Here is a 12,236-nt window from a genome sequence, read left to right as displayed (position 1 = left end):
GTAATTTGGAATATTAGGGAACAGAAGTGAGTTTTGCAATGATTACTCTACCCATGATTTAAAACAGAGATGAACAAAGAGTTCATGACTGTTAATTCTGTTCCAAATCAATCAGATCAACCACCAATTTGTACATAATTGATCTTCTACTAAAATAACCATTCAAGGCAGCTTTCTGCAAGTGGACAGTCTAGTATACAGATTTTTAAGGTTCTGCTTCCTTTCACTAACATTTTGTCTTTCTGGGGACAAACGTTTAGGCAATTACTGTAATTATGATAAGAACTCCATTTCCCATATGAAGTACAGAAAATGAGTAGCCACACAGGACTGCATAATTACATTTACTTCCACCTCCCCCAAGAAAATCTTTCACTCAGACGGTATGAGATTGTTTATTTGATACATCAGTATTAAAATCATACAAACACACATGGAAGAAAGCTAGGAATTAAATTATGTCTTCTCTTAAAGTCCCATTAGGGGAGCTGAAGGGAGCAAAGAGAGGACAAAGTAATGTGAACTCAGTGTGAAGGAATGTAGCTAATGTTCCTTATCTGACCTCATGCTGAGCCACAGCACCACTGCGGAGCAGTTCTTCTATGGCATCATCCTCATACCCCAGCATGCCCTTCAGTATCTCCACTGTATGCTGTCCAACAAGCGGAGGTGGTTTCGGATGTGACACAGCAAATTCACTGTATCTGACACCTGGTCCTGTAAAAAAGAGCAGATAGGAGGGAAATTGTTTTCCAAAGTTACTGCCCATATTTATATTGAAGTGTCTCTGTTAAAGGAAAGCATCTCATTTTCACAGCAGTCTTACCACAGTCCTTATCAAAGAAATGTTATATTTTGGAATTACAGACTAAAATAATTCCAGTTCACAATAATGTACCAACAAGCTCATCCAAATGCAGAATTGCTGAATACTCACCCAACATTTAGAAAGTTTTCCTATTGCTCCCAGTGGTATGTATATTGGAATGCTCTGAGACTTATGTCACAGGTCTACCACTCCCTGCTACCCGAAGGACACAGGCAATGCCCAGCCCATGCAACAGGATGCGGTGCAGAAATCCCCACACCATCTACAACAGGAAGCAGCACAAGCATAAGAACACAATGGAATGTCATGTTAACACACTGTTACTGAAGCTGGAGCAGCACACCGAACGATGGGAAGCACCATCTCCAGTCAGCAACAGCTCAAGTACCTCTGCGGTGTGTTCCGTTACCCTGCAGCGATGTAAGACTGACACCATGCACAGCAGTGATATTCCCCAGCTTGGTTTAAATTTTCTATCAAAAACGTAGGTAGCAGCAGCAGCAAGAACCTGGCAAGAATAATTTCAAAGGTGGAAATCCCTTAGGGAAGCTAGCAATGACACAAAGATTTTATGTCTATTGTAGGTAGTCAGATCTCACTTTTAGCAAATCTGTAGTGAACTGAACAGAAATTTCAGTGTAGCTCCCAGTTCCCTGCAGACAAGTAGCTATACCATTACTACTAGTCTCAGAAGAGAGAATGACCCACAAATTTACTCTGGGATCAAAACTGAGGTATGCATTCATGCATAGAAAGACTGTTTTATAGAGAAATAGAATTTCCTGAATTGTCACAGTTGAAACCTTCAATACAAAATTCAACAACATTTGATGCTTCGGACAACTGGCAAAAGGATTACTCTATTCATATGGTCATTATTATGTCATCCAAAAGAATTTAGAGAAGAAGTTACATTGTAGTCTTTGTCTATGACACTATAGCTGTACTTAGAAATGCAAAGAAAAAAATGGAGCATTTTAATAGACAGAACAGTGTTTGACATTTCTGATGAAACAGATTTATCAACCAGCAAGGGAAGTGAATCACAGCAAGAAGCCATTCTATAAAGGCATGAGCGGGGAAGTTCACTACCTGACATTCCTACTTATTTGAGGAGACCTGCTGACAAAGGTCATGCAGCATGCCAAAATAAGCTGGTTTTTTCAACAGACTTCAGAGAATCATAGAACAGTTTGGGCTGGAAGAGACCTTAAAGATCTTCTAGTTCCAATCCCTCTGCCATGGGCAGGGACAGCCTCCACTAGACCAGGGTGCTCACAGCCTCGTCCAACCTGGCCTTGGACGCTTGCAGGGATGGGACAGACACAGCTTCTCTGGGCAACGTGTGCCAGTGCCTCACCACTCACAGGAAAGAATTTCTTCCTAACAGCTAATCTAAATCTACCCTTTTTCAGTTCAAAGCCATTATCCCTTGTCCTATCACAACAGAACCTGCTAAAAAGTCCCTCTCCAGCTTTCTTAAAGCCCCATTTATGTGGTTATAAGGTCTCCCTGGAGCCTTCTCTTCTCCAGGCTGAACAATCCCAACTCTCCCAGCCTGTCTGCATAGGAGAGGTGCTCCAGCCTTCTGGTCATCTTTGTGGCGCTCCTCTGGACTCGCTCCAGCAGGTCTGTGTCCTTTTTATGTTGGGGGCCCCAGAACTGAATGCAGCACTCCATGTGGGGTCCCATGAAAGTGGAGTAGAGGGGGGGGGAATCACTTCCCTCAGCCTGCTGGTCACACTGCTTTTGAGTTAGCCCAGGATACGGTCGGCTTTCTGGGCTGTAAGCACACATCGCCAGGTCATGTTGAGCTTCTTGTCAAACAGTACCCCCAGGTCTTTGTCCCCAGGGTTTCTCTCAGTCTGCTCCCCACCCAGCCTGTGTTGATGCCAGGGGTTGCCCCAACCCACATGCAGGACCTTGCACTTGGCCTTGTTGAGCTTCATGAGGTTTGCATCTTTTCTCCATTAACTGTAATCAAATGGTTAATATGATAAATATATCCACCTCCAACCAGGACAAAATAAGATAAAGGGTGGTTAGAAAAACAGGGTTTGACAAGCTGATTTGGTACATTTCTGATGAATATCCTTCTGGAAGAGGTCAGGCATGGTTCCTATATTTAAAGAGGAAGGGTAGAACTGTGGAACTGCAGACCAAACCATTTAACTTCAAGTTCCATTAAATACTGGAATATGTAATCACAGTAAAAGTACTCAGGAGATGAGCAACAGCTAGCATGTATCTATCAAGAACAAACAGTGTATGCTTGACCACTCTTCTTTCTACCAGAAGATCTGAAGGTGAGATACATCCTACCTAACTTAAGCTGAACAGCCTAGATAGAGATGTTTAGTTGATTAGACTGCCTTTGGTTTCACTGCGTATGAAAAGACACACTTACACTGCAGTTATTTTGCAGCACTGGTAAATGACTGAACCTGGCCAGATAAATTGTGATCACCTATATTTCTCCATAAAGCAGAGGGTGGACAAGTACCTTAGATGCAGACCTCTACCACCCAGACATCTGAAGTCAAGTGAGATGGCCCTCCAACCACTAGGAACTTCCGGATCAAGATCTGACTTTCAGAAAGAAAATTCTCTGTTTTCCATAAACTCAGTAAAGAAATACAGTCTACGTAAATCTGAAGCCAGGTGCAACACTGAGAGGGAAGTCCTATTCAGAAAAATGCCACCTGGGATCTTCTAAAACAAAAGTTTTCAAGTGGGCTCCAGGAGAATCAGTTTAGGATGAAGGACTAATCAGTATATTTTTAGTGGGTTGGCTGATAGAACTCAGATCATACCTGCTCAGGTTTCTGAGGACTTCAAGTTAAAACAGACTGTGAAGCAGATTTCACAAAGGCCTGGCTACACTGGACAAATGGTCTGATAGAACAGGGTAAAATTCAGTAATGTCAAGGGGAAGGAACTACATTTAATTATATAAGTACAAGGCAGGGGACAAATAGCAATGCAGGAATAGCTAGGGGTTATTCTGGATCACAAAGTGAAGATGAGTCAACGACATCATGCTGTTGCAAAAAAAGCAAGCATCACACAGGGATGTACAAACAAGAGAGAAGCCTGCAGGACACGTGAAATAATCTTTTTGCTCTAGTTAGAGCTGGCAGGTCACAGCTGGAGCAGTATCTGGTGTGGGGCCCCTACTGCACAGTCATCTGGGACACCTGAGGAGGTTCTACAGGACAGCAACCAAAATGATCAGAGAAAACATGACAGACAACAAAGTGGGGTCACAGACCTAAAGAGAAAGGCCAGGGGAAAAATGTCTTCAAATTTGTCTTAAAAAAATGTAAAAAATAACTGTCATCAACAACAACAAAAAACCACCCCAAAAATCTATGTGACCTTTCTGCAAGGAGGAAGTAAATCCTTTTTCATGTCCATGATGAATGAGAAACAATTAATGTAAATTGCAACAAAGCAAATTGAAGTTAAGGACTAGAAAATAAACCTTTACAATTGTAGGGGTAGCAAAATGCTTCAACAGGCCATGAAAGGAGGCTGTGGAGTTCTTATCAAAATCAGGTCTTTAGGAACAAGAATTATTATAGTATAGCTGATCCTATGGCTGATCCCTGGGGCTTTCTGATGGATTAGGTGATCTCTTACAGTCCCTTTCACCCACTAATATTCATGGAACCTAAGAAACAGCTCACATCAGGGATAACTCTTCTATTTAACAACTTCACTGTTAACTTATTCCTCTAATTCTACTCACTTGGAACACAGCTGAATTTTCAGACTAAATCTCAACTGAGAGATCAGAACATTTTACAGGGACAGGTGGCATTACTAGGCTATATTTGTATTATTTCCTCTTCCTAGGACTGACTGAGGGCTGAACTGGTGCTAGCTTCTGAAGACAATTTCAGAGTAAAAATGCCCCTTAGAGATTTATTAATCTAGAGATTCAATGTAGCCACAAAATTGTTAGGCGATTTCTGTTTAAAAATATAATAATATATAGATATAAAGCAATCTTATTTCAGATGTGTGTATCTGAGAACTCTTTATACTGAGAAATCAGCAAACCCTCAAAGGAACTAGTTCAGTAGCTGTACACTTTTCACTTACCGGGGGCAAATTTTTGCTGGTATAAAAATTGTGTATTTCAAACCCTGAGAGTTTTTGCAGTGATATCAAAAGACATAAAATATAACCTCTAATGAGAGAAAACCAAAACTGTCATTAAGTGTACAACAGGCATAAAATGCTTCACACTTCCCAAAGAAAATTAATCTTACAAACTAAAGCACGCTAGAAAATTGCACAGCAATTATAAGACCAGTGTCTTTCTTGAGCTTTTATTGTTTGATGCATAATTCATCACGCTACTTTTCACTTTGATAGAGTTATAAAGTTATCTACATTCATTCAAAGGAGCTACTTGCTAATGATCCATCATTAGCGATTCTCTGTTCTTTCCTTGTGTAACTTCTACTTGGCTTCTGTGTCAATTAGGAGGGTGCAAAGCTTGCCAGTCAGGCTTCAGCAATCCCACGCTCCTACTGAACAACGCTCCCAGAGAGCAACCAGCAGAATGCTATGCAAATGCTAATTAAACACAACTGCCTTATGAGGAAACCATCCCTTGAGGCAGAGAGAGGTGAACTGCTTTAATTAAGGTCAGAAGCATTTGTATGTGGGTGAGTTACAGGGAGCCTTGCAGATGAAAACAGGCCTTTGCTTGGGTAGAAGCAGGGTTACTGGTTGAAGGACTTAAGACAGCAGTCACCTGTGCATCCTGGTTTTAAGCAGGACACTATACTCAGTTCAGCCATGAAGTTAAGGCAACACATATGACTACCTGAAAAAAGCAGCGGAGGACTGAGTGTAGCTGTGATTTACCTTTGTTCCATTAAATTAAAAGGAGCCTGCTTCTCTTTTTGCTTTATCACTGCCAGTAAAGCAAGGAGCTCTTTCACCAAATTTAAATCATCTTTTATCATTATGACTTTGGCACGTTGCTAAAATACATACTGTGCACACTACATAACATACATGAGCTAATGCAACAATAAATTAAAATTTGTGTCAGTTGCAACCATAATGACAACTGTGCCAAGATATATTGAAGACTTCCCCAGTACTTGAACTCAACAACATCATCATAAATTCTATTTCATTAGTGCTTATCTACTACAGTATTGCTAGGCAAAGTCAGTTTTACTCTACAAGTAGCAGAAATTAAAGTTGGATTTGAATGATAAAGGTGCAAAGCAAAGTATCTAGAAGTGGATAAAGGCAATAATCTTTGCTTTGTCCTGACAAACAGCAGTCCTGCAGCATTGTGCAGCAGCCACTGGATAACACTCTTTCTACAGCACAGGTTAGAGCATATTGAAGCAATCTAACTCTCGAAGCATGTAGAGGGAATCAGGCGTGGGGACAGCCAAGTTCAGGGAAAAGTCGTGATTATTTGTTATTATTCAAGTGGGACCAGGAAACAAAAGGGGAAGTTTGAACTAATGCATGGGTATACATTGCTGCTTGCAACCTATCAACTACATTTGCGAAAAAGAGCAATGAGAAACCCAACACCACGCATTAAGTTAATACTACCCCAGCTCACACCGTAGTTCCTATACACGTATGAATCACATGAAAGCAAAGTATACTGTGTGTGTGTGGCAAGGTTTTGGTAGCAGGGGGACTACAGGCAGAAATTGGTTCTTCTGTGAGAAGCTGCTGGAAGCTTCCCCCATGCCTGATAGAGCCAATGCCAGCCAGCTCCAAGATAGACCCACCGCCGGCCAAGGCTGAGCCCACTGGCAACAGGGGCAGTGCCTCTGGGGTAATGGATTTAAGACAGGGAAAAAGTTACTACGCATCAACTGCAGCTGGACAGAGGAGTGAGACTGTGTGAGAGCAGCAGCCCTGGTGCCCCCCGGGTCAGCACAGGAGCAGGCAGGAGGGGCTCCAAGTGCCGGAGCTGAGGTTCCCTGGCAGCCTGTGGTGAAGCCCCCAGTGAGGCAGGCTGTGCCCGCCGCCCATGGAGCCCACGGGGGAGCAGATCCCCACCTGCAGCCCAGGGAGGACCCCAGGCCAGGGCAGGGGGATGCCCAAAGGAGGCTGTGACCCCCTGGGCATCCTGCGCTGGAGCCAGCTCCTGGCAGGGCCTGTGGCCCCATGGAGAAAGGAGCCCGGGCTGGGGCAGGTTTGCTGGCAGGGCTCATGCCCCTGGCGGGGACCCACACTGGAACAGTCTGTGCCTGAAGGACAGCAGCCTGTGGGAAGGGCTCACACTGGGAGATGGTTCCCCGTGAACTTCTCCATGGGAGGGACCCCACACTGGGGCAGGGGAAGACTGTGAGGAGTCCTGCCCCTGTGGAGGAAGGAGTGGCAGAGACAACATGTGATGAACTGACTGCAACCCCCCTGTCCCTCTGTGCATCTGCGTGGGAAGAGGCAGAGAAAATCAGGAGTTAAATTAAGCCTGGGAAGAAGGAGGGGGCAGGGGAAAGATGCATTTAAGATTTTGTTTTATTACTCATTACCCTATTCTGATTTGATTGGTAAAAAAATAAATTATTACTTCCCCAAGTCAAATTTGTTTTGTCCATGATGGATGGTAACTAGTGAGTGGTCAGTCACACTGTCCTTATCTCAACCCATCAGCTTTTTGTTGTATTTTTTCTCCCTCTCTCCAGCTGAGGAGGAGAATGATAGAGCAGCTTGGGTGAGCAACTGGCATCCAGCCAGGGTCAACCCACCACACAAACCAAATGCTTGTGCCTCTTCCAATAACATGGCCTTACTACATAAGAGTTTTGCGGTTCCAATGAAATATCATAAACAGTCAACAGAGACGGCCCAGATCCAATACATTCGCACCCCTATCCCATACACACTACAGGTCAAGTGTTTGGAGCATGCAATCAGCTGGTTATGACACTGGCCTAAAGGAGGGTCAGCAGGAAACAAGCAGTGACTTTTAAGGCAATAAAAAGGAAAACAATAAAGAATAAGTCAGCAAGAGGGGCTTCATGGCTACCATGAAAGATATTTGGATGTTAGAAATGGTGTGCACAGTGGTATGTTACCCGGATTAGACCAAGGAGATTTCATTTTGAGTGTCTAGTCTCTCCCTCATGGTTGTAGCCATGACTTTTGTCAATCCATTATTCACAGTACAGCCCAGCCTGGCTACGCTGCCTTTACACCAGGCTACTTCCTCTTGATGAAACACAAAGGAAAAAAGCACACAAATGAAAAAAAAAAAAACAAACCAAACCAAAAAACTCATTTTAAAAGTCCTGCTAGTACAAGTAGTGCACACAGGCTTCAAGGGAATCTCCAAAATGGACAATCCTCTCTGTCTTAAGTGCAGAACTCCCACATTTTTCTATTTAGTGCCACAGATCTGAAAGTTTGCGAGCTTGGGGGTCTTTTCAGGAATCTAATCACTTTTGCATGACATTAGAGCTGGTGATTTACCTTTTAAGTACAACTCATAACAGATTGGAAAAAAACCCCACAATTAAGGAGATAATATTCAATGTCCTGCTCCTCCTTCCCTTGTTGCAGCATCCACTTCCTCCCCCACTTAGAGCACAGCCACACAAAGTGTTCATTTGGCATCCAGCACAGTTGAGAGGGTGGAAAACTTTGGCAAGATGAATAGGATGAGTAACTGAGAGCAGAGAAGATGGATAAATTTTTTCAAATGGTATTAAAAAAAAGCAAACCTTGTTCCAGGTGCCATACAAACTGATATAAATAAACCAGTAAACAGTAGCAGTAAACAGTAAAATCAATAGGGCAGTAAACAATATCAATACTAGAAATATCTACAAGCCATTCATTTATCTCATTTGGCCAGTGCTGACTTCCATGGCAGAGCCATAAGGACCATTCAACATCACAAGAGTTGAGAATGTAAAAACTGAAGCATTTTGAGGGGAATGAGTTGACAGGCAGAGCATAAACATAGTTTATGTGTGATAGCTATAGATGGGTGCCTAAAAATCAGTCCACTTTTAAACCCACGCTCAGGCATTCAATGCATCCATTATATAATTCTTAAAACCTTTTGCCAAGTATATTTATAAAAGTACTTTCTTACCTGAAGCTGCATATATAGAAATGCATTAAAAATCATCTTATGTATTTTCTATCAACCAACATCCTGGATATAATCAGTGTAAATACCACTCAACATTTACATAATGCTTTACATTTTCAAAGTGTCACCATACTGACTGTACCTAATTAATCTTGTATGACTGCTGGAGTAAAGGAAATCATTTGTCAGTCACTCTGGTTGCATATTTGAGAGTAATCCTGCATAATTACACCATTCAAATAACGCAATTTTGTGAGAGGACTCTTGGCACCAAAAAGCTTTAAGAAAGCTGTGGTAAGGTGGTGTCTACTGCTTCCCACGTGTATCACCTCACAATACTGAAAATTTAGCTTAACTTTTTGTACAGACTCACATGGTCCCACTCTTTCCTAAACCCCCCAAAGACCTCAAGAGAAGATTCAAAGAAAGACAGGAAGGAAGATGACTAGTAAGAATACCCAGAAGCAGCAATTTTAAAGAACCATAAATTCCCTAGGTAATAATCTGTAGCTTCATTTCCTAAGGAAACAAGTTTACGTGTCTGTGCTGTCTTTTTAATCATCTGTTTGTCTGCCCTGTCCCACCACACACAGTAACTTCTGAACCTGTCAATCCTCACAAAAGTGTAGAAATGCCAAGGAAAATTAAGTTCTTACCAGTGTTGTGAAAATTGGCAACTGCTGAAGGACAGATGCCCAAATTAGTGCCCTGATGACATTAAAAACAACGAGAACGCAGCTGTTATATATTCTGTTTGGCTACAAATAGCTCACTAGTAAGCACAGACACAGCTTTGTAAGTCACATAGCATGTACTGTCCTTCACTGGGGAGATGGGCACAGGGGATGTAAGGGAAGTACAGGTTATCTTAAGGATTACATATAAGGCTTACAAAGGATGTGAGTCTGAAGGAAAACAATATTTAGTTCCAGTGTTCATGGAACTTCTAGGCACCTTTTCTACAGCACCGTGGATGGTGTATTCAGGCTGTGCAAGACCAAGGCAAGGAAGCTAGAGACTCCTAGTTTAATATAAATTGTTCTTGCAGGAAGGAGCTGAAGAAGCAGATGGCAAAGGAGGGTAACTGGGAGAAGCCCTGTATAAACTCCAAAAGGCAAAACCTACAGAGGCAAGCCTAAACTACTGAAAATCCAAGCTAAAAACATAATTTGTCTCAAGTCATAATCTAATCAATACAAAACTCAATATACAATCCCACCACAGGATGCGGGTTAACCACAGGATGTGTACCTAATGCAGAAATTACGGGGTGAGCCCGAGCAATGCAGGAGGTCGGACTATATGATCTTAATGGTTATTTCTGGGCATAAAACGAGGTTTTCTGAAATGCCCATAAGCAAAACTGCTTCCACACAACAGGGCTGGGGTTAAGATGGCCTACCTGAACCTCCTCTGATACTTAGGAGGTCAAGCCACATATTGTTTCATGTAGTCATCTTTACTGTAAACACAGAGGCCTTAATTACCGTCTCTTAAGGAGACTAATTAGTGAGAAGTGTGCTCCTAGTACGGAACAAGAAAAATCAAAATTCTAATTGAAATGAGCCTCTTGTAAGGACACAGAATTGTCTAGTTGCAACACGCTCACATGATCCTGGAAGCTGAATCATGCCCCCAGCTGTGCAGGAAGGCAAGAAGCTCCTCGGGGCCCTCCTAGTGAGCCTGGTGAAAACTATTTCCAAGTCCCATGCCTTGTGGTTAGTGTGACCCTGCATGTTGGAATAAGACACACTAGGCAACCCAGAAAGTGTCTGTATCTCCTCAGTACACCAATTTGTCCTTTCCTGTGTCCTGTCTCCAGCTACAAGTTAGATTCCTTGGCTCTTCAGAGACCCCAAAAGTAATCCTCTTGGCCAGCTGTGCATCCTCAGAGTGGGAGCAGATGAGCTCTTCATTACTCTTTAGGCAACCAGCTGAAGTCTGGACACCTGAAGGTGATTCTAGTCTTTTAATTCAGGGATGCAAGACAACGTGCACTGAGGAACATACACAGCCTGGTCCTAAGGCTAGGTATCATTTTCTCCGAAACCCTTACTCACTAAAGTGGCACTCTTCCAGGGCAGGAGGCTTTAAGCTTCTTCCAAATAACTGGTAAGAATAACTAAAAATTAAAAAACTTTGGGCCTTCTTTAAACACAAAGCTGAAAGAATATTCAAAACATTCTCTTAAGCAACTTTTGAAAATGTGTTTATCACTCCCAAACACCCTGACAAAGTTCATGAGTCTGTTCTTCTGGCTCCTAAGGAATTTTTTTTCTGTGGCCTGTCCTTAAAGTCTTTCTCTAATTATTTTTGTACCCTTCTATAAGCATGGGCATCAGAACAGGGCACAGATTATTGCACAGAAGCAAAAGCATTTTTCTACATCCCTTTTTTATACCTCTAAAGAGCAGACCAGCTCTTTTCAGTACACTTTATAATGGGAATTTATATTAAGATGACTATTTGTGATGGCTCCAACCATCCTTTCCTAAGTCTCTTTACAAAACCAGAGGCATCTGTTCTGCAGGTCTTCCTGGCATTCCTGTATGGTGGTGTTAAAACACACCATAACAGCTCCTTTGGCAGGAATAGTTGGTAGCCAAGACAGAAAATGAGCTGGGTGGCAAATGGTTAATGGCAGAAGCAGTCTATCACATTGCTTTACTTCAGTTCCCTAACCTCAGCACAACCCATCTGTATATTAGTACAGATGATTTATTAATTTATTTAGGATGATTAATGTCTTACTGCATTCATCTTAGCCTGTTAAGAAAAAGAAACCGAGAAACTAAAGCCTTTTTCAGTCCACCTGTAGCAGAACTATTTTCAATCGCTTCTTAAGACTTCTATATCGACTAATTTTTCCTCAATGATCCCTTGTTTTGGCCAAACGATTAAGTCTCAGAAGGGCTGTACTGTTACAAAAAAACAAATATCAGACGTTGTTAGATGTCAAATCGTGTGGGTGTCAGGTGCTGTATGCATATTGCCACAAATATTCTACCCATCTTTAGACTGCTCCTCTGTGGCTCAAATACACAGGCATATAAACCTTCACATTTGGAAAATTCAACAGTCAGTTGATAGTTTCTTGCCTGGTTAGTGACCCACACCAAGTAAGTATCTGCTGAGTGAGTATTAAAATAATGGAAAAAGCCATCAGCTGCAGCACAGCCAAGGAAATTCTGGTGGTTGAAATGCTTCAGTACAGACAACAGCCAGGTAACTCTGAGTTTGAGCACCATGGAAATATTTGGAACTTGATTCTCAAGCAAGGCATCTGTGATTAAGTAGGGCTGAGTACTA

At 42.2% G+C, this 12,236-nt stretch overlaps 1 protein-coding gene across 4 annotated transcripts in view; it reads right to left on the bottom strand.

The window, feature by feature from the left end:
* Positions 1–379: 379 nt before the first annotated feature.
* SUGCT (succinyl-CoA:glutarate-CoA transferase) overlaps positions 380–12,236 on the bottom strand; it is a 338,348-nt gene continuing 326,491 nt past the window's right edge. For 2 of the 4 annotated variants that reach the window (XM_055806142.1, XM_055806140.1), the window contains one exon: positions 380–717. In XM_055806142.1, the coding sequence (XP_055662117.1) occupies positions 634–717 (84 nt within the window). In that variant the 3' untranslated portion in view covers positions 380–633. Of the gene's footprint in view, positions 718–1,217; positions 1,338–12,236 lie in introns of all 4 variants that reach the window. The other 2 variants (XR_008747491.1, XR_008747493.1) reach the window with 2 other exon arrangements.

Source organism: Falco peregrinus, chromosome 5 (assembly GCF_023634155.1).
Source record: "Falco peregrinus isolate bFalPer1 chromosome 5, bFalPer1.pri, whole genome shotgun sequence".
Classification (NCBI taxonomy): Eukaryota; Metazoa; Chordata; class Aves; order Falconiformes; family Falconidae; genus Falco; species Falco peregrinus.
Note: the sequence above shows the minus strand (reverse complement) of the source record. Positions and strands in the feature narration are given on the sequence as shown.